This window comes from Topomyia yanbarensis, chromosome 1 (genome assembly GCF_030247195.1).
Source record: "Topomyia yanbarensis strain Yona2022 chromosome 1, ASM3024719v1, whole genome shotgun sequence".
Lineage (NCBI taxonomy): Eukaryota > Metazoa > Arthropoda > Insecta > Diptera > Culicidae > Topomyia > Topomyia yanbarensis.
In genome coordinates, this window is record NC_080670.1 from 205,949,471 (window position 1) to 205,972,072 (window position 22,602).

The following is a 22,602-nucleotide window of genomic DNA, read 5'->3' on the forward strand; positions in this document are numbered from 1 at the left end:
GCAATAACGTCAGTGACGACGATCTACGCAACAGTATTTAGCGCATTTAGGCGATTCAGCAAACGCAAGAGCAGAAAGAACTACGTCAGTGCGCAGTTTGTATTTTTTTTCGTCTGATGGTACAATCAAAGCGTTGAATGATTTCCTTTTGTTTTCTGTGTTACACAGGCTGATAAGCATTGCACGCTTCTTATTCTGCCAGAACCCGAAGAATTCGGACGAGCTGATTTACGTCGGTCGATTCGGCAAATTGAAAGGAAAATAAAGAATGTTGAAAACCAAACAAAATACAACGTGTGAAAGTCTTTATATGTATTCAGTTTAATATGACATGTCATTTACCATGGTTCAGTTTTCGCAGATATAGAATAATTTTAGGACACACAAATGATAACACAAATAAGTATGTTGGTTTCTTTGGGAAGTATTCATATTCTATTGAATGTCGTACCAGATTTACTCCTTAGCAAACATCAGAACATCAGCGATTCCAATTTGATATATTCGGATTTTTGAGTGCCATTTTCACGACTGCAAAGCTCAAGAGTTGCGGTTCGTCCACACGTTCCAGAGTGTTGAGTTCTTATAAAGATTCACAAATTCAATAAGCCGCTACAAGACATGCTAACTTGTCGATTTTCGCGCTTAATGTACAAGTTGAGGGAAAGCGAACTGGTTCACTTCTACAAATTGCTTGCCAGTTCCGATGCTTTTATAGAACCGATTTATTCTTGGAACACGCTCTGAAAGTAAATACTTGTAAAGATCGGACATACTTGGTACACGAGATTTATTCTAGGAAGACCAAACACATCTAGAACGATAGAAGCGTTATATTTTATTTTTGTGATAGATGCATCTATTTTCAAGGAATATGCGCGCAAAATTTTTGTGCTGAATTCCATATACAGAATTGGCGTGTACAAGGGACGTCAGCTCTCTATACAATTCATTTAAGCACTTCCTAAAAATAGGAGACATAGTAATGATTTTTTTCTTCAAATGTTCCAACTACAGGCTTAGACCTAGAATCTTGAAAGGGCTCCGTTCCAGGACCAGTTGCAGACGAGACGGTAAAACACTGCTTGAAGACAACTGCTGTGGGCTGTGATTCTGATGTTTAATTTTCAGTGTGCGGTTCAAACGGTACATGAAAAAAAAAAATCGTTACTCGAAATGAAAAAAAATGCGCTTGATTTTTGAAACAGTGTTTTTTCATGTTTTGTTAATGTTAATAAACAGCACGAATACTCTGCATAGTATCTTTTTACCCTTTATGAGCAGTATTCCAGGTGTTTTAATCACAAGTATGATTCCAGGTGTTTTTAATTTGAAATCATAAATCACAAACCAAATTTGAAAAAAAAATAACTTTATTCTTGAGCTTACGACAAACGGAGCAAAAATGTGTGATAAATCAAAGCTGCAATATTCTCCGATAGGGGGCAATCTGATGACATTTTCGGGATGTCCCGTAAGACCATCTATTCATACAGTGGAACAATTGTTGAAAATAAATATGACACCTATCATAGCAAAAGTTACTGCAATGCAACTTCACCACCTACGTCATGCGGCGCCGTATATGTTCAAAAGCATTACCCAAGCAGAACCATTCACTTCACAGAACAACATGAAAGACGTCGTCGAATGTAATGGCGTTTTATACAGCATATATAATATTGAAGTAAGGCTACATGAGCTGATCCCACGTACTAATGTAAGCGTCATCAAACAACGCATGTCAAAATATAGAGAAGCCGAAACCTTTAAGAGTGATTGGAGAAACGCCTTTCCATGTTTTCATAACGTTTGTTTGTGAAACGGTGAAAATGCGTCCAACAAAAACCTACCTGACCATCCAATGCAAATCAATTTATGGTGTAAGATATACTCAGAAAACATTGCTTACACTTCAAAGGAAGATCAGTATATTTCAACTCTGTGATTAACCACTACGCCATGAAAAAACTTGCCCAGAAATTGGGGTCAACCCCCGCATTTATGCATTTGGTTCACATACCAGCTTTCAGATTTTGAGTTAACAACACACTGTCGCCTGTCGAGCTTAGTTCGTGTACACGTAGCATTACAAATCCTACGCTAAGTACCTTTATAGTGATCATTTTGTGGATCGAGTTGTCTCCAAAACCAAGCACAAAAGTTCTACTCATTCAGTTTATACATCCATTCACCTTGACAATCGATGCCAAGCAGATGTGTTAATCTACGAGAACAATATGAAACATTTTGCTGAACACGGTAACGTTAAGGTCAAGATTTCCGTATAAATGGAGTATGGTGCTATCGGGGTACGACAGCACGATCTGCCTCTGGCGTAACAGCGCAGTACCCAGTTTGGCGTCAAAATATGGTAAACTGATCATTTGACTACATCCAGTGCTTCTCGAAGAACAAACCGCTCCCCAAAACAGGATGTAGACAACGAACTTCAGTATCATAGTCAGCAAATCGATGAACCTTATCAAAGTAATCGACTGTGACGTTCGAGATATTCAGTATCGATGATTGTATGAAGGAAAGCGACGATGATGGAAGCAATCGGAATGAGGATCAGGCATTGTCAAGCGACGTCAAAAATGCTTCACCGCAAAGAAAAAGAATCTACGCTCGCCTAAGCAAGCTACGTGCGAAGTATTCGATAGTAGCACATTCAAAATGATTTTTTATTTTTTGTAATGTAAGAGATCAACGGCTCCTTTAAGCTCACGTATCAATGGGTCCACGTTGCTTATAGAAACGTTCATTTTGTTGTTTGAAACCTTTTTGGTCTCTATCCCATAGTTTAAAACACTCGGTCATAGTGCACCGTATTCTCAGATAACGTGTTGTAGCTATGACAGTCATACTGCTAGGTGTCACATTATCATTACTGCAGTACAATTCTATATCCCTGCGGAAGTCACCCAAATGGCTCATTGAAGGAGTAGCCGCTGGTGCCCTAAGATGATTTAGCTAGATTTTCAGAGCAGCGATCACTCACTGCGGATTCACAAAGATCACACGGATAATGCTCAGCATGCTGAATAGTAACCCTGAAATAATTGAGTTTGCAATGTAGTCAGTTAGTGCCCTGACTAACTGCAGTAGTACTTGGAAAAATTCTTTGGTATTTTTTAACATACGACAGAAAAGTTTTTGTTCGGGTACAGACCGAAAACGAATCTATTGCTTCATCCAACTTCTCACCAGTGATAAAACTGGTACTGGATCAACGAATCCAATTGCGGCCCCACGTTCTAGCCAAGTCGTCCACCAATGTAATTCTAGTAATACCGTAAGCAGGCACTCCTAACAGACAGATATCATTTGAAATGCTGAGTTCCTCGATTTGCGTTCGACATGCGATTACTAATCAAATCTACCGAACTACGTGCGTTTAGGGTAGTTTAACTGTCAACAAGTTATCGGCGACAAAGTCCCATAAACGTGGTGACAGCGCGTCACATCCACAGACACCCAGTTTCCTATTCTCTACTTGTCTTAACGAGCTGTGATCACATAAATCGTTTGCTAAGCATTGCGTGTATTCAGTTAATGAAACATGCTTCCCCAATGGATTCAAAAGACAGTGACTAGGAATCTCTTTTGTATTTGCAACTTATTGACAAGCACGTAAGTAATATGGTGAATAATATACTGTCAATCAAGAACAATCTCACGAATCAGATATGAGTCCATGAGTTGAGTCAATTTGTTAATGTAAAATATTAGAACCATGCACAAAATTGCATAATATATGAACAACATCATGAAAATGAAAACCTATTTCATAGTGCACTGATTCACAACCGCGAAAATCAGGATAAAGGTGCAATGAATCCGGAATCGGCTCACGTTATATAGCCCGCAAACAATGTTCCTAAACCTTTTGGAGACTGTAGATCTATGGTGTCGGCATGGTAGAAGCACTACAATTGCAAACGAAACGAGAAACTAAACCACCCACTAAAACACTGCTTAAGGTCAACGGCAGCGGGCCGCGATTCTGAATGTGATATTTATTGTACAGTTCAGATTTGTACGATCGCGTGTTTCATCGCGAAGGGTTCGAGCGTTTATACAGTAACTTTGCGTTTATAAATTTGATTTTATAACCGTGCGTACATTGTGTGTTCTTAGATGATCTTGCCGTGCATGTGATACGTAATTTTTGGTGGACGGTTCAGAAGAGCTAGAACAGAGCGAGTTCTTCCATATCACTAGCGTCCGGTCTGGCGCCATGACAGCGCGAATACGGGCGTTTGTAGGTTCGCTCTTGAGACTGCTATTGTAACGTTCACTTAATCAACAGGGTTTTATTCTGTTTGCGAGATCACCATCGTAGGCGTGTGTGGATGATTGCGAAGGGCTCGAGCGTTTGTATGTTAACGTGTTTGTAGCGTATGCTAGCGTGTATGTGACATAGCGCACATTAATTGGATTTTATAACGGTGCGGCCGTTCGCGCCGGACCGTGTATCGCATACTTAATTTTTAGTGTATGCTTCAGATGCTTTAAAAGAGTAAGTTTCCCCACCCCATCAGATATCCCGGTCATGTCGCCATGGAACGTGTTGTAGAGTGAATATGAGCGTCATTTTTATTGGTCCAACTGAAGGCATGAGTCTTGGCTACTAGGACCGAGAGTAATGACTAGCGGGCGTGACTGGTTCATGATCGCGCGAACCGTAGGTTCAAGCTTGAGACCGAGTTTGTAAATTTATAAAGGCTAAATCGTTCACTTTATTACCGGGGTGTTTTCAGGTTGGCAAAATCGCGGGCGTAAGTATGATTGCAATTTCATGTTCGCGTCTGTGACCAGGTTTGTGTAAACGCGAAGGACACGAGCGTTTGTACGTTTAGAATAAGAAAGATTGTGACTGCTTATGACAGTATATGCAATTGATTGTGTTAGTGAGTGTTAACATGAGCAAAAAATAACTAAAATGCGACCAAAAAGTATGCTGAATATAGTTTAAGTAGAAGCGTATAAATTGACCGATGGTATATTTGGTATACATGAGTAGTTGTAAAGCAAACTAATAGAAGTACAACAAAACCCGGCTATTGAAATAGAAGAAAAGAGCACATGTCGCATGCAATCAAACTTGTCAGCTTTTTGACCCGATTTTATCAGCTTCATATGAAAATTGATAGTTGGTAGTTTAATGGGCTCTAGAAGACGAACCAAGTTGAATTTGAGTAAATCCTTTCTTGGGCATATATTTCTTATCTTAGAAATCCGAAAAATGCGAAAATTAAAATATTATTTTAACTTTTGCACTGTCAGACCCCCTTAAGGGGAACTTAAAGTAAATAATCAGAAAAGGTTGCGGGGCTATATCTAAGGACCAAAGAAGAATATTTTAAGATCTTCTGTTTATTGAAAAGGCAGAAAAATATTTTATCAATGTCTCTGTTTTATCAGCTTAAAATTCACCAAGGGGCTGATAAAAACGGGTCTTCACTGCATCACTAAACTGACACTAATAATGCCCTACTTTGGCATTCCTTTAATTAAATAGCCTGTGCACGATGACAAAGTCGACCAATAAATCGACATGCAATGACCTCCACTGCGAGCCATGTCTACCAACACAGCCATTAAGCTGTGGAACAATGTCTGCAAACACGGCCCACAGCAAAAGCCAAACTACGTCGACCCGTCAATCGGCCATGCCAGCGTGCACCGGCTAGTGAATGATTAATGCTTTGGGAACGTGCAAATTATGCAAAAAACACAAAACTCGGTCGGTCGGTATCCTCGATGCGCCACTATCAAGGCGTAATGCAATAACTATTCTAAAGTAATTGTCTGTCAGAGGTCAAATATGCTTGATGATGTTTGAAATACTTTGACGGACCCATTAACCTAGGGGCAGCAATTGCATAGAGAAGATAAGTTATACGAAGTTTAGAATCCAATCAGACCAAACAAGGCACACGAAAAAATCTGTTCAAAAATTCATGTGGCAAAAATCACGATTTCGTAAGAGGAACCGGTTACGAAAATTGTGATTAAGCTTCCGAAATCATGAATAAATGTTTGGCACTTTGCAAACTTTTCGGCCCCAATCGGATACTGAAAAGATATTTCCCCAAATTGATTTTAACTCAAGGGACGGCTCTAGACTGTTTAAAAAAATCTATCAAGATCAGTCAACACACTCGTCCCCGAAAAATCATTTCGCTGAGTCTTTAGTCAACACAAAAAAAAACATCGGCGTTGAACCCCAAACACACACTCATTACCCGGTGCGTTATATCCTGTTGGCTTTCCGTATCCCCTGGTCGTCTGCCCCGAGCTACACTGCTGTTGTTGCTGATGCTGCGAACCACCTCCGGGCCCGGGCCGGCAGCGTCCTCCAAGGTCACTGGTATTCCAATAATTTATCACCGAGTCGTAACTCTTACTCCACTGGGAACTTTGCAGCAACCGATTCTTCCCGACGTACGGTGGCGGATGCTGTCGACCGGGCGAATGTGCCCGTTCACCGTCACTTCCTTCTTCGGCACTTGAGTGCTGCTTCCGATCACTTATGTATCTCATTGCTCTGCTAAACTATAATATTTACACAATGTTAATCTACTACTTCACTAAATCTCAGATTATTTTGCTTCTTTTGCTTAAACTTATGGCACTTTCATCGGCAGATATCTGCTGTTCGCGGTTGCGACTGTTTGGCACTGAATGGTTCTGATACGATTGCGCTTGAATCTTCTTATGATTAGCGATATGCTAGGTCTCATTGTACGATTGAGTCGCACTATTCTGTTTGGTCTCTCTTACTCACTTTATCTCGCTCTCGCGCTCGAACGCGCACGTTTTTCGCTCTCTCCTAAGTGGTCGACGATCAACGGGATTGTCAGACAGGAGTAGAGCTTCCCGGAGGTAGGAAGCAACGAACACACACACGTTGTACACGTCCTGTATAGATTTAGAGGTACATCATCTTAGCCAAATAACACTTCTCGTTGATTAAAATTACGTGTCCACTTCCGGGGGGACACAGGTCAACCTTACCATCATCATTGTCCAAGTCTACGTGGCACTGAAAAACAGTGAGGATCATAATCAAACCAAATCATAGTAATCTCGGATCCAAGACGGCGGCGACGACGACGGTGAAGAAAGTGATGTACGAAAAATCACTCTTGTTTATTGCTATTTGCCGTAAATTTCTACGGCCTCTCTGCTCTGCTGGTATGATGGGACGACAAACAGCAGCGCTGGTGGACGTCACGCATGATAAACAACAACCAGAAAAACAAGTCAATTGAGAAGGCCAACCAACCGCAGCAGAGCTGAGCTGCGAGGTGGTTGCAAACGGAAGGCAAGAAGCCGAAACACTCGATCAAAACATGATTGCACATACACACACACGCGCACGACGACGACCGGCGAAGAGTATGAACCACGACGAACTACTGATTGATTGCGTTTTATTGTGTTACTGTCAGTTGTGGTTGAGTAAAACGAAAAAAAAAAACTAACGTTAGCCGGCGACCTTTCGCGAAGAGGGAGTTCCACCACTACGGTACGACGTCTGACCAGTGACTGATAGATGGTCGAGGCGCCTGATTCGGTCCAAGATCCTCTATCCTCTCGATTCTATTTCCGTACGCAGAAACCCAAACGAAGTATTTACGAAAGCAAATAAAAAAAATCACAAACACGCGCTTCGCGATGAATCCGCTTTAGTCGGTTGCTTCGCGAGTTGCTGCTAGTGCGCGACAACAAAGAGGACGTCCGCGACGTGCAGATTGGAACCGCGCTGTGGGCGTGTGTGATCTATACGAAACGGACCGCACACCAAGAAACAGCCGGGCGCACAGCACAGTACAGCCGATGACTACGTGGCCCCTATAGAGCCAAAATACCAACACCACTTACATACCGACCAAAATCCAGCAAAACAAACATCGGACACGAGCGTTCGCTTCCAAATGGAAGGCGATAACGACGGAGCGCAACGGCGGAGACAACAGAAGAATATTGCCAAAATAGAACCGGTTTTATCCGGTTGCGGTCGGATACCAGCGATGATAGCAGCGATTATTGAACAGAATTATTGTGTGAAATCAGTCCGGTTTCCCATGTTCTTGTTCCTCCTCCTCGTCGCTTGATAATTCCAGTTTGGATTAAATTTCGAGGAGCAGTAAAATATTTCAGATAGTGTGATAGGTGTGTGGCTTCCTGTTTTCGACGACTTTCGAAAGGGGGCTCCTATCGTGGCACAGATGCTGATTATTTTGAAGTTGGGTGGTTGAGTTAGTGCGCATTGGTCTGGCAGGACAAAGGGTAAGGATCATGGTCATGAGTCAGCCGTCGTATGTTCGAGGACCCGAACAGGTAGAATCATCAGTATTAATTGGAGCATCGGACTATGCGAAAAGTTTTAGACTTTGCCTTTTGATGTTTATCTTAGTAGGCTATGTCCTTGCAGACACTCTAAAGCCCACATTAAATCGGACAAACTACTGGCAAAATTTTGCGTTATGTTTAAAATACTAGGTCATTTAGTTTTTGGATATTCGGCAATGATCTCATTGATCGTATCCACGATAACAAAATTGTATATCACAGTGTGGGTCCGATTTTGTTAGCAAGCTAATAAATGTAGGGTGTCTAAGGAGCTGTTCCAAGGAAAAACAGCGGGTCAAATCCAACTTTTCGAAGCAATGTGTTATGCCCTCATACGCAAATTGGTTCATCCATTTTTTTTTCTTTGGGAAACATATATGTCGCATACCTACAGGCGTTTTGCTCTCATGCCAAACGACATAGATCGTTTCCCTATACTCCTCAGCGACCCAGAGCTTCTGTGTTTGGCTTACCGAGACATCACTCGGAACCAGCCAATTGCTTTAGGCGTTCGCATATGTGTGTGACCTGTTTGGATTTAGTGTCTAACTGGCGCCAATTTGGTGTTACTTTGGATATACAGGTTGTTTGGTTCATGATTAAGAACCTCTCGAGGGGTGATTGACTGGAGAAAAAAATTGTTCTACACATATCATCAAATCTCACCCGTTACAGAATTATTGAACTTTTTATGCAAAAAACTTATTTAAATTGAAATACCTTCAGCTCAAAAAGTTTACTTTGTATTTTAAATCTTTTAGTTCCGTTGGAAAGTTGAGAAAATTTCCTATTTAATGTTGTTCTCATATCTTTCAGTTAATTAGATTTAGTGACCTTTTAGTTGTAACGTAGTTAAAAGCAAGTGTTTTTGATGAGGTTTTTGTTATTTTTTTTACAAAATAATGGATTGATTATAACAATATCTATTATCCAAAATATGGGTTTTAGGACGATTTTAATTTGTTCTTCAACATCATATTTTTATCTCTTCTCGTTTGTTTGTAATTTCTTTAACAAACCTTTCCTGTAATCGACTAGCAAGTGCGTAAAAGTCTCTAATTTTAAAAAATATGCTTCATATCGTTATTTCCAAGGTTTCATTGGAAAGCTGAGCAAATTTCCTTTCGATGTATGTACAAATATCTCTTAGTTAAGTGTACTAAATTACCTTTTACTAGTAAAATAACTCAAAGTTAGCGTATTCGGAGAGTATTGTAATCATTCTTATTATCAATTAACCAAATTTATCGCAACTACTATTCGTTTGGTGGACCTTAACATTCTCTATAACTTGTTATTTGAAGCTTGATGCCTATCGTTTTTCATTTCGCTGCAATTTAATAGTTAACACAGCATCACCTCACTACAAATGTAGTGGGTTCGAAATCGTTGTTTTTGCATATGAAACGATGTGAAAAAAACGATTTTTCGTCGAAACAAAAAGAGATAATTGAAGAAAGAATTGTAAAACTGTTCTTAATTCCATTATAATAATGGTGATGTTTATTATTTACAATTTTTTTTCGAGAGTTGTCCTACTGGACCTGTAGAGCTAGGTTTTCGGAAGGGCTACCCGTCAGAATCACATACTACAATATGCAGACGAGACAGGCAATGTCGCCCACTAAAACACTGCTTTAGGCCAATTGTAGCGGGCCGTGATTCTGAATGTGATATTCATTGTACGGTTCAGGTATGTGCGGGCGTAGGGACTCGCGATCGCGTGTATCATCGCGAAGAGCTCGAGCATTTGTACGTTAACGTGTTCGATCGCTTGTGCGTTTGTATGTCGCGTGTGCTAGCGTGTATGTAGCTTCGCGTGTATGAATTCTACTTTATAACCGTGTGCCTTTCGCATATTTGCGTGTGTTCTTGGATATTCGCACGGACCGTGGATCTAATACTTTATTTCTGGTGTACGGCCAAAATGCTACAAAAGAGTGAGATCTTCCATATCACTAGAGTTCCCGGTGATGTTGCCATGGAACGTGTTGTCTAGTGGATATGAGCTTTATTTTTCGATTAGTCCTACTGAATGTATGGACCTAAGTTGTTAGGACAGAGAGTGATGGTTTCCGGACGTGACCGATTCATGAGCGCGAGAAAACGGACGTTTGTAGGTTCGCGTTTGGGATAGCGTTTGAAACTTGGTAAGTGCTAAAACGTTCTCTTCACTACCGGGGCGTTATTAAGTTTGCGCGATGGCGAACGTAGGTGTGCGTTGTTAATCGCGAAGGGCTCAAGCGTTCGCATGTTAACGTGTTTGTCACATGTGCTCGCGTTCACGTGACTTCGCGTGTACAAAACTGAATTTTTACCCGTGTGGCCATTCTTATATACGCGTGCGTTTTTGGATGGTCACGCGGACCTTCATTCTGATAGTTAATGTATAGGTGCACAATTCACATTCTGACAGGGAGTAAGTTACCCCATATCACTAGAGTCCCCGGTCATGTTGCCATGTAATGTGGTATCCACTGGATATGAGAGCTTTTTTTTTAATTAATCCAATCCAATTGAAGGCATGGACCTAGTCTGCTGAATTGGGATCGCGTTTGTATAATCGTGTGGACAGTTGAATGTTCGCACGATTCATCATTTTGATGTCTAATTTTAAATGTACGATTGTATGTTGGCACAAGGGACCGCGTTTATAAATTTTTAAGTGTTACCCTGTTGTTCTCCTGGACGTTTATATGATTAGGAGATCGTGGGCGTAGGAATACATGAGTGATTGCGTTTGCGAACGGGTTTGTATTATTGTGAGAGCTTCGAGCGTTTGTATATCATTATGGGCGTTCTTTTCATAGCTGGCGAGTTTGTGTATAGTGTATGCTAGCGCATTTGTAAATTCGCCTGTGCTTTTGACTTCAATTTGAAATAAAATTTATCGTTATTTCTTATTTCCTTTAAGTGTCCAGGTTATGGTGCCTAATGTGAGTAAGATATTTGTGCGGGTCTGCGTGCTTGCGCGCAGTGGCTTTATGTATGTTTATGTGCGAGTGTTTCTTTGATTACGTATGCAACTGCGATTGCACGGTTTGCCTTTATGGCCAGGTTTGAATTATTGCGATGAGCTTAAGCGTTTGTATGTTAACGTGTTTTATCGCATTGTTTTTCGAGTGTGCTAGCATGTATGTAACCTCGTGTCCATAAATAAATAAATTTGTTTGTATAGGCATGTACAGATCGCTGGCATATTCGCGTGTTTGAGTTTACAGTTCAGATGCTAGAAGGGAGAGTTTGTCTTTGTCGTGAGAAAGCACGGACCTATGATGGAGTTTCTGGGCCTGCACGACTCATGACTGCTTGGGAACGGTGGTTTGTATGTTTGTGCTTCAGATTGTGTTTACAAATTTTGTTATTCCTAACACGTTAACTTAACTTCAAGATCGAGATCACGGGCCTAGATATGTGTAGTTGATAAACAATAGACAACAAAAACCATGAATTTTCAAAACGAACACATCGTCTACGCGCCTAAATATTGATCTGACATTGATCGTTTAGTTACATACAAATACCTCGAAAATCCCAGATTTTTTTCAGGTTAAGTTTAATGTTCCAGTTTTTCCAAAATTCTACACCTTGTTGGACTCATTTCATTTACAGCTGATTATATGGACCTTTCAAAGTTACAGAGGCTCTAGTTTAGAAAATACTGGTATCGTACGCACATGTTTTGGAGATAGTGCTATACAAAACATATTATAAAACTTGGACTCTCAGATGTTTGCAACTCTTGGTGATGATAAGAAAGGAATGCTTCCTTTTCTCGGAGTTTAAAAAACGATCTATGGACTTTTTGCTCAAACAGAGAAAAATTACTTTGAAGTTTTGTTAGTGTATTTTCAAATCCTTTTTAAATTATAAATAGTTTCAAATAATAATAAAAAGTATTAACTGTTTCTACACCTTATTTGTGCAATACATTTTCAAAGAAATTTTAACGTTTATTAAAAAAGTACAGACGCCTATTGAAAAATAGAATATTTTTTTATTTAGAATCACTCACTACAGATGCAGACGAGAAATATCACCCACTAACAATGCTTAAGTCCAATTGCAACGGGCCGTGATTCTGAATGTGATATTAATGTACAGTTCAGATATATGCGAACCTAGGGACTTCTCGTTCGCGTGTATCATCGCGAAGGAATAGAGCGTTTGAACGTTAAAGTGTTCGATCGTGTGGGTGTTTATATTGTTTGTGTGCCAGCGTGTATATAACGCGTGTAAAAATTAAATTTTATAACCGTGTGTCCATTCGCATATTCGCGTGTGTTTTTGGATGACCGCGCGCGGATCGTGAATCTGATACCTATTTTCTGTGTACAGCTCAGATGCTAGAAGAGAGTGAGTTCTTTCATATTACTAAAGATCCCGGTCATGTCGCCACGGAACGTGTTGTAAAGTGGATATCAGCATCCTTTTTTGGTCCAACTGAAGGCATGAACTTAGTCTGTTAAGATCAAAGGTAGAGATATCTGGATGGGACCGATGCATTTTCGCGCGAATATAAGCATTTTTAGATTCTCGGTTCAAAACACGTTTAATAAGTTTAAAAAGCTAATATTTTTATATTTCTTCAATTAATTAGCCTGTGCACGAGGACGAAGTCGACCGACACACAATGACCTCCACTGCGAGCCGTATCCACCAACACTGCCTTAAAGCTGTGGAACAATGTTTGCAAACACGGCCCGCAGCAAACCCTAATCGACGTCGACCCGCCAGTCGGTCACACCAGCACGCAAAGGCTAGTAGTTGATCGTTAGTTTATGTTGGTGCAAAGTATAAAAAGAGAAACATTAAAAACCTGTTTCAATCCACCTAGTGGTGCAATTGTGCCTTTCTCATTTGTCTAAGCTACGATTCCATGGCTGGTTATGTTGAATATAATGGTGGAAATGTATATTACATATTTAGTACGATTTGCACATACTTGCAATGGATCGACAGCTACGAATTCGAGATGAACACAGCCGGTGAAACACTTGAAACCAGTGGCAGATTCATGAGGAGGTCCGGACCTCACCGAAAGGTTTCATCTTGTTAAGAAATTTTAAACTAGTTTAAAATAGTTTCTAAATAAAAGTCATATCAAACCAAATTTTTCACTGGTTTTTATTAAATTTTTGCGCATTACGTAATGTGCCCACTGGGTGAAGGTGATTGAGATGAAAGAGGAGTGGGTCTGAAGAGGAAGGATGAGGTGGTCGTTTGAGGGGTATCTGTAGGCGCGTTTATAGGGGGCTTGTGGACTTGAGGAGGGGAGGACGCTCAGGAAAGGGTGGTGTGTAAGGGGGAGGGGCAACCCCACACCGTCTACCCCTAGCCGGGTCGATGTTCAGAGTGATTTCAAAACCTGAGAAAGGCAAAAATGAGCCAAAAAAATAAATTTTCGTTGAAAAAATCTCAATCTAGAATCTCAACGTTCTATGCATTTTAAAGACATTTGGCATCAAAAATACAAATTCGATTTCCTTTATCGATCCCCCCCCCCTTCAGCATTTTCAGTTCCTGCTTACATGGGATCAATAACCGCCGTAGGTGGCCAATGTGGGCGAAACGACTTTGTTTTTTTTTTGTTAGGGGAAACTTTGCCACTGCGACCACTATTCAGGTTATCGTTTGTGACTTTGGTTGGTCATTATTGATCTAGACTGACATCAAAGTAACTTTGCACCCATTTCAGCAATTTTTGCATCATTATGATATCATGGTGGCACCAGTACTCTTCAACCCGTAACTTCGCCGATCATTTAAAAAATCAATAGCGACTGATGGGAAGGTTGTACATTGCATCTGAGACTAATCAGTCCAGCCATCTCTGAGAAACATGGATGACATTGTTTGGCACACATACATATAGACTTTTTCATATTTCGACGAACTGAGTCGAATGATACAAGAGATTCGGCCCTGCGGGCCTCAGTTGAAAAGTCGAAATTTCAACCGATTGCATAACCTTTTAACCTTTCCATATGAAAAACGCAAAAAAGACCATGAGCCCTCTCGGTCTCCTCGATGCACCACTATCGAGGCGTAATGCAGTAAGCATCTTAAAGCAACTTCCTATCAGGTTTTTTTAAGACTGAAATAGGCCTGATGATGTTTGCAATACCGTCAAACCCATCAACCTACGGAAGGGATATGCCATATCACAGACGAACATTCCATTCTAATAATCAATCGAACCTTCCGATTTTTAACCGAAATGCTAGTAATGAGACCATCAAGAATACGTTCGACAATTGACACCCCTTCGATACCATTTTGACCTCATCATACCGTAACGCGGGTGATGTCATGAAAACTGCCAAGATAAGTTGAATACAGCTTGAAGCAATATCTGATGTTACTCCAAATGTATATTATCAAAGACTATCTTGGATCTATCATCTACAAAACTACAAATTAAGTCGTTTAATTTTACACAACCGTATACGGTTTGTATCTGGTCGATTTTTTTAATTGGGTTGACGCACAAAATTCATTCAATTTCGTCATTACACACTGGCCTTTCGCTCTCGGTGCGTCTGATAATAAAAAAAACGTTTTTGTTTTTTCCTCTGCTCATCATTAAAATTTCAACGGGGACGTCGAAAGAAGCATCAATGACTTTTGTCATGTACTGAAAATATTTGATCCGATTCAGTTGACAATAAGCTAACTGTTATAAACAATACTAGCCAATCCTCCGGAGGAAAAAATAATCATGATACATGAGGAGAGATAAAAGGTAAATTTGTAAAAAATGGTAAAGATAGATAGAAATAGCAATGTGAGCAAGATAACAAGCGTGTTTTCGAAGCAGTTTCAGCCGGTGCAAAAGAATAAAAACAAATTTTGGCCCGGTACTAGGTAAGTAGCAGGAGCAGGCCATTTGCCACATCCCATCATCAGCCGATTTTTGTTTCTGTTTGGTAGGTACCCTACCGTGTAAACAAGTGTGTCAAATGAATCACGCAGTTCGTTTCCCGAGTGTGCCGCCGCGATAAGAGAGCTTTGGCACTGAGTGTTACTGCAGGTTTTTGGTTCCTATCACCGTACGCTGATAGAGGAGCATCTACTGCAATTGCAACGAAAATTGTGGCTTTATAATGAGGTTGCATTTTTTTCAATATTGAAGAATTATGAACCTATCTTAAGGGTTTGTTTGAGTTGAGTTGTTAGAAGTGAAATATGTTGGGGATTGAGTAAAACGCAAAAAATAAAGCGCATTTTTTAATTTGAGTGGAATAGTGAGATGCAAAAAGATATTTCCCATACTAAAGTCTATACAAAAATTAAACACGATACAAAAAACCAAGGAGCAACCAATCGCCCCCATACATAGTGAGAATATAATTTAACCCGTATGCTAGTACTATGTTCACACTACAAGTTAAAAGTTTTTTAACGCTTTCTTGATAATATTTTTCTTGTTGCAAATTATTATAACGTGTTTTAACTCTGTTATGTGAACATAGTATAAAAGGGTGCACATGTTTCCTGTCCTTCTCTATAGGAAGTGGTGAAATAATATTCCAAAAAACTCCAATCGCTTGATCTTTGTTTATATTTAAATGAGGTTGAAGCAATTCTAAATGCTCTTCTAATATATCACACGACGTCCAATACCCAGCGCCCGTAGTAATGATCGCATTTAGAAAATTAACTCTCACGAAACAAGTTCCAAAACAGGTTCCTAATGAATCATTCCATTTTTGATACATATTCAAACGGCTTTCAGCTTCGATTAATTTCAAACAATCGTGGAAGCTGATTCCATATAGAAACCTAAGAAAGTCACCCGTCACTGTCCTTCTGATTTATTACCAAATAATAGATAATTATACTTTACACGAGGCTGGCTGGGCCATTCGAACTGTCTCCTCAGCTCCTGCTGAGAGCAGAGTACCACCCCCTGGAAAAAGCAGCATCTCCCATTGTACCACCCTGGGCGTGGTTTCACACAGCAGCAAATCGCTGCCGAAACACAGCACTCTTTGATGCAACGAGAAAACCCAGCAACCTGTTGCATACGAATTATCCGGAGAAAAAAAAGCAGTAGCTCACCTGATCCAGTCACCGTGCCGCCGCCACCAGCAGCGGTTCCATTGCGAACATTCTTCCCTTTGCCCTTGCCCGAGCCAACCGGGCTCGTTCCTCCGGAAGCACCACCGGATCCGGTTTGACTCGAAGGAACACGTCTAAGCGGCGATGTTGCACATTTCAACAGCATGCTTTTCCGTTTCACACTTACTTTTCGACAGCGTTGTTAATTCAACACTCTACACTATTTTCGTTGTTTGTTTGCTTCTGTTGCGTTTACACTATAACTTCAAGCTCAAGCTCAACCGTGTTCACTATTCGCTTCTACACACTTACTCACTCACTCCGTCCGGTTGTCGAATCGATCCTTATCAAGGAGCATGTGCTATCACTGTTATCTGGGTTTGCTATTGTTGTTTGCCTGCCTGCCCTGCCTGGTCTGGTCTGGTTTGGCCTTTAGTTGCCAATTAGCGATTTATCTGTGCTGTGACTTACATACATACTAACACTACCACCACCAACACAAACGAACGAACACATCGAAGGTTCGTAACAGTGAAACAGGGCGAAAATACACACCCAAATTTACGATGCCAACCAAGGCTATTCACGCAGTCGGTGAAAATATCGATAAAGCTTTTTTAGTTACGGGCTTTCAGCTTGCTCGTTCGGTGCTGCTGTGCGTTGGAGGTTGGTGCAGCATACGAACGAACGAACGAACGGGAGGCTGTAGCAAAACACGCACCACACGTGAAGTTCACAATTTGGGTGGCAGCTTATAGATGACGAAAGGGGTGAAATTTAGATATACGTTCGGTTCTTCTCTGGTGGGTTACGATTTTGTTTTCGGTTACAGTTCTGAAGAATCTCTTTTGCTCGTGTAAGTTGTATTGTGCTAAAATAGAAAAGAAATGCGAAAGAATTAGTTGGAGATACATAATGGTTCTAATCAATCAGGATCAATTTTGAAGTTTGTACAACAAATAATAGAAGTGTTTTCCACGAATGAATTTCATTATTTTATTTGGCATGTGGGCATCCGATTTTCATACGTAGGTAGCGTGGTCTGAGCAAAGTAATAGCCTACAAGACTTAAGGTGTAAATTAACTAATAAAAATTTGCCCGTCCTCGTAAGTTCAAACAGACATATTCGAATCTCGAAGCATTTGCTTTGGAATATTTATCCCGTACAATTCATTATATAAATGTCCTGTGAGATTTAAAGGAAATATCCAAGTAGCAAATTAGTTCAATGGCGTTTGACTTATTATCAAGAGAAGCATCCCAGTCGGCAAGTTCGCTTCTCATCTTTATCACCTCCAGTTGAAAAAAAAAACTACACAAATTTCACTTCGATTCCAAGCACTGTTGAGTATATTTTTTACCACAAGCAAGCAATCATTCGGTTCCGCACTTTCAAAATCTGGGTTAAACTGGAAAAGATTAACAAATTCTGGAATGTGTGAATAAATTGGAAAATTCCAAATTGAACTGAAAAGGTCTCATTCAAGCCGAAAATCTAAAGTACTATATTTTGACTGGTTGAATTGATTTTTTAGTTACACACGTGCAAGGATCGATGCCCTAAAAAGTTCAACTATACAGAACATGCGATAAGAATTGTGGCGTAGTCAGAAATTTGGTGTAGGCGGTGGTGGTCAGTTCAGTTGCCTGTTTTTGTTATTGTTATTTGCTATTTATCAGTGTGCAATCGGGCTGTCTCAACAACCTATTTCTGCAACCTATGTGCATTAACTGTACACCTACCGTCTCTCCGTGTGCAGTGCTTTATGGTCACACCTACGACCGCGCACCCGGCTTCCCATTAGCGTTTTGGCGGCTCAGAGGCTGTCCTTCCATGTTGCTCAGGGATACATTGGTCCTACACACCTACATGCATACAGGCATACATACGGGCTTACATTCATACATACATACAAACTATTTGGCGCAAGTTTAGAGCGTGTAACGTCGTGTCATCTAGTCTGTCATCCTATGGAAAATCATCCTACCATCGCCTTGAGGTCAACGTCATATTGGCAAATTTCGCATTGAATCCGCTTCTGTCTCTTCCTAATCTCCTTTTGGCCTCCTAGGTCTGAAGCGGATCAATCGACTATTAATTGAAACGGTCAACATACTAGCAGTATTAGTCCTTACTCGCGAATACTTTTCCTACAACTGTGCTGTTTCTTCTCTATCTTATAACATAACTCGATTATCCCTGTTCTAGTCAATATACATATTCAATACATTATGGACCAGGCCAACCCTTAATTTTTCTATTATTATTATCCTGAGTAGCTATACTAGTGAAGATATTTTCGGATTTCGCAAAAAGAGTCTCTGCCAATAAAGGCGTAAGAAATATTTATCCACTATTCCCCATAAAGTTTGCTCGAACCGAAAGTCCGCCTGGTTCGACTCGAATGGACCGCACTGACCCGAAAGGGTTGCTTATCAATTCTGAGAGCCGGTGTGCTTGGTCGAGTTTAATAATCATAAGAACAAGTCCTGAATAATTAACTATCTCTTAGGTGTCAGTCCTGCACTCCTTTCCTAAACTAGCCTCATACTCACGATCAAAAGAGTCGACAACTAGCAGAATCCACAGGTCCCCCACCCAAGCGAATTGATCAACTTGCAAGTAGGAGCACATATCTACCAATCAGCCAAGAAGACTTCCGAATCAATGAGAATGGACCATGCCAGTCGAAGGCCACAGGCCCAGCGCCATCTCGTACAGTGTCATTGTCATTTCTCAGCCCACACCTTGGCAGACGTTCATCCGCTCATCTAGACTCTGTCAAGATGAGAACCTACAAAGCCTAACTGTTCGTATGTGCTAGTTCGTATAGATTTTGGTTTGCTGAAACAGTACAAGAAAAGCAAAATAATTGTGATAAGTATTGTAGTTATAATAAATAAGTAAACGATTTCTCATTGGTTGTTTGTTTCCTTGTTCGTAGTCCTCCTTCCTGCTCCTGATCTGTTTGGGCTATTGGCTTTCCGTTTCCTTGGCCGTCACGTTCTCTTGCACCGAATTGTATATATTGTAGCAAGAGAAACAAATGAAAAGACAAAACAAAAAAAATGAAAATAAATGGACGTCTGCTATCTGTGCCTAAATTGATGTTGCTTCTCAGTTTTGCACGACTCAGGGGGAACTTTGCCTTGATCCCAATGCTCTGTCGCCGATGTTACGTGATATTCGTTATGGAATATTCTTTGTTTGGGGGCCATTCATAAACAATGTTGTTCGTTTTTTTTATTCCTGATCCGCTGATACGTCTAAATTCATTTTAGTTGTCATCTCGTTACGTGACGTTGTTACCCCTATTGTCAATATCCGATATCATTTATGAATGGTCCCCTGGTGATATATTTAGAGCAGATAATCCAATGAAAAATAGGATTGACAAGATTTTAGTGCGCTCTTGGCGCCTTGTGTCACATCTTCATGTTTGTTATAAATACTAAGAATACCAAAGCATGTGATGCGATGACCGGAAGATTAGAGAAGCAACTCCTCCCCTTCCCCCCAGATCACTAGTTGCCTGATTTTCAAATAAATATTTAAAGTGCGAAAATAAAATTATTACAACTGACTGTAACCTCGTTTTCCACTAGACTGAAATTAAAATTTGAAGCGGAAAAAAATTCAATGGTGATTTATTGAATTCTCAGTCAGTACTTTCGTTTACTGACTGAGTTTAATTTTGACTGAGAAAGCCGTAAATATATCTATGTTTGATAAGTGTTTATTTAACCAACCACGATTGGGACGAAGAATATTTCAGGGTCATACGCATGTTTTGTCTGAGTGGTATAATTACTCCATATTTTAACACATTCGAGGAACGCAATATCTATTATTTACTGTAAATAAATATTAAAAAAAAATCATTTTTTCCACGGCTTGCCAGTATCTGTAGAAGTTTGATTATACCGTTACCGGCGAAGGGCACAACAATCCGTACAATATGCTGGGTTGTTCCGGGGGCGAAGAGCACTACCCGTTTGTAAACATGCCGCTGGAAGTGTTCGCATCTGTAGCGGTTCAGAGTATTGTGGCCGGTAGAATCGAATGAATTTATTTTTACGAGTCGTAGATCTAGTAAAGGGCTGTGTTTTCCCTGTCCCTGAATCATCTTTCCATTTCCTATAAGTTCAGTAATTCCTGTTTTCCTTTTAATACTCTCTACATCCCTACTTATCACCGGGCTCCATGCCCGAGCATAAAGACCCACCTCGTTGTGAACTAGATGTCAAAGTAATTAAAGACTTTGCTTACCCATTGAACTCGGTCGGACCGTTTGTGATTTTTATCCGGCCCAACGTTAAAGCGCAAAGTTTACTCGAGATTTAGAAAGCTAACCTAACCTAACAGAACGATATTCGGCCTTAACCGAAATTTCAAAAGTCCACCCAGATAAGCTCAGGATTGTGGCTTCAACTCCAAAGCAGGCAAATGACCTTGTTGGAGAGAGGACCCTTCCGGCAAAAGTATCATGTCTAGCTGCCCGCACACCAACTAGAGATAGACGGTGTGGTCTCCGATTCCGGACGGAATGAAAACTTACGTGGAGTCAAACTCGTATCGGGTGACTTCCGCCGGATCTATTTTACCAAATTACATCCTCTTCGACGAGGTTCGTTTTTCCGTCTGGCTTTTCTTAACACTGGCCATGAATTGCGCTAAATACAAGCAATTGGGCCACACAGTCATCCATTGTAGAAATGCGCAGTAAATCATGGAATTATTCTTAGGGGCCATCCATTTACAACGTGAACATTTTGGGGGAGGGTAGGAGGTACGAAAAAGGGCGGGGGGGATGTATAGAAATAGTCCACGTGGACCATACTTATATTTTTTTCTCAATGAGGTCGTAAAACAAATTTGCATCATTGGCATAAGCTTTTGATGTTTTCCTTCAAATCATCCCAAAACTACAAAACACTAGAAGAGCTTCTAACAGTTCATGCTACGAAACCAGTGGAAATCAACACCTCCCACCTGTTGCTCCCAGAAACATTTGATTAAATTTTCTATATCGTTGTCAACAACTATTTTAGAATTTTATATCAAACTGTTGATTTTACATGACACAATTAAAGTTCATGGTTTATTTTTTTCACTAAATTTTGTGTTACGATGAATACAAAAAAGTGGCATTCAATTCATAATGTTTGTAATTTTCACAAATATCAATGTTCGCAATATGTTTTAATTCGATTCTTCAGGGAACAGCCAGAATAAAAACATTCCAACACAATACGAATACCTGAAATCGGAAATTGATACTACGTGACAAAAACATCGGGAAAGTCCACGTCGATATTGTGGGGAGGAGGGGAGGGGTACATGAATTGTCCACGCTTGTCCACGTAGGGGGAGGAGGGGGTCAAAAACGAAGTTTTTTTTGGTCCACGTGGTATATGAATGGCCCCTTATAGAGGAAGTGCTGAAAAGTTTACCTACTGTGGAGAGAATTTACATAAGCTTTAGGCATGTCCCGCGTACAAACGGCGTTTGGAGAAACTGAAACGTTCTTTTAAGGGATGTTTTAAGCACTATTACACAGAACTGCTAGAGAGCTACGGCACCGACCATGATAAACTCATATGATCTTTTGGATAAGGGTGAGGAAGAGTAACTATGATGATCTCTATGAGGTACCTAGAATCTATAGCAAAAGGAAAAAAGTTTCACCACCAGAGACTCCCTATAAAGGCTAAAAAGTTTCCCTAGAAGGACCACCAAATATAACAGATCCAGGAAGCGCTGCCGCAAAACAGAAACGAATAATTCCTGGTCTTGAAAAATTGAGACAAAACAACGAGTTCCCAGTGCTTCCAGGCACATTAAACTCCCAAATGTCTCTATCTCTCTCTAACTATTCGACCAGAGATTCAATCTAGTGAAAGTGGTCCTAAACATTTTTTTGTAATTAATTTCGCTGTTGATTGCTGAAAGATGTTATATACTGATTGATCAAACTTCGACGGGTTCACTTTTTTTGAGTAATTCAACCGGAACGGTAGAGCTTGGTTCTCCCACTACAATTGCAAACAAGAGAAAAAAATGTTACATAATGAAACACTGCTTGAGGCCCATTCCAGCGGGCTGTGAGTCTGATTGTGTATTGAGGTTTAAATGTGGACATGGAGATTTCACAATCGCGTGGAACCGA

The 22,602-nt window shown here is 40.4% G+C and overlaps 1 protein-coding gene across 4 annotated transcripts in view; it reads right to left on the reverse strand.

Moving 5' to 3' along the window:
• The window catches only part of LOC131689299 (nuclear factor of activated T-cells 5), a 67,388-nt gene that overhangs the window by 38,786 nt on the left and 6,000 nt on the right, over positions 1 to 22,602 (reverse strand). For 2 of the 4 annotated variants that reach the window (XM_058974297.1, XM_058974288.1), the window contains exon 1: positions 6,255 to 7,559. In XM_058974297.1, coding sequence (XP_058830280.1) covers positions 6,255 to 6,552 — 298 coding nt within the window. In that variant the 5' untranslated portion in view covers positions 6,553 to 7,559. Of the gene's footprint in view, positions 1 to 6,254; positions 7,560 to 16,431; positions 17,303 to 22,602 lie in introns of those variants that run through there. The other 2 variants (XM_058974306.1, XM_058974315.1) reach the window with 2 other exon arrangements.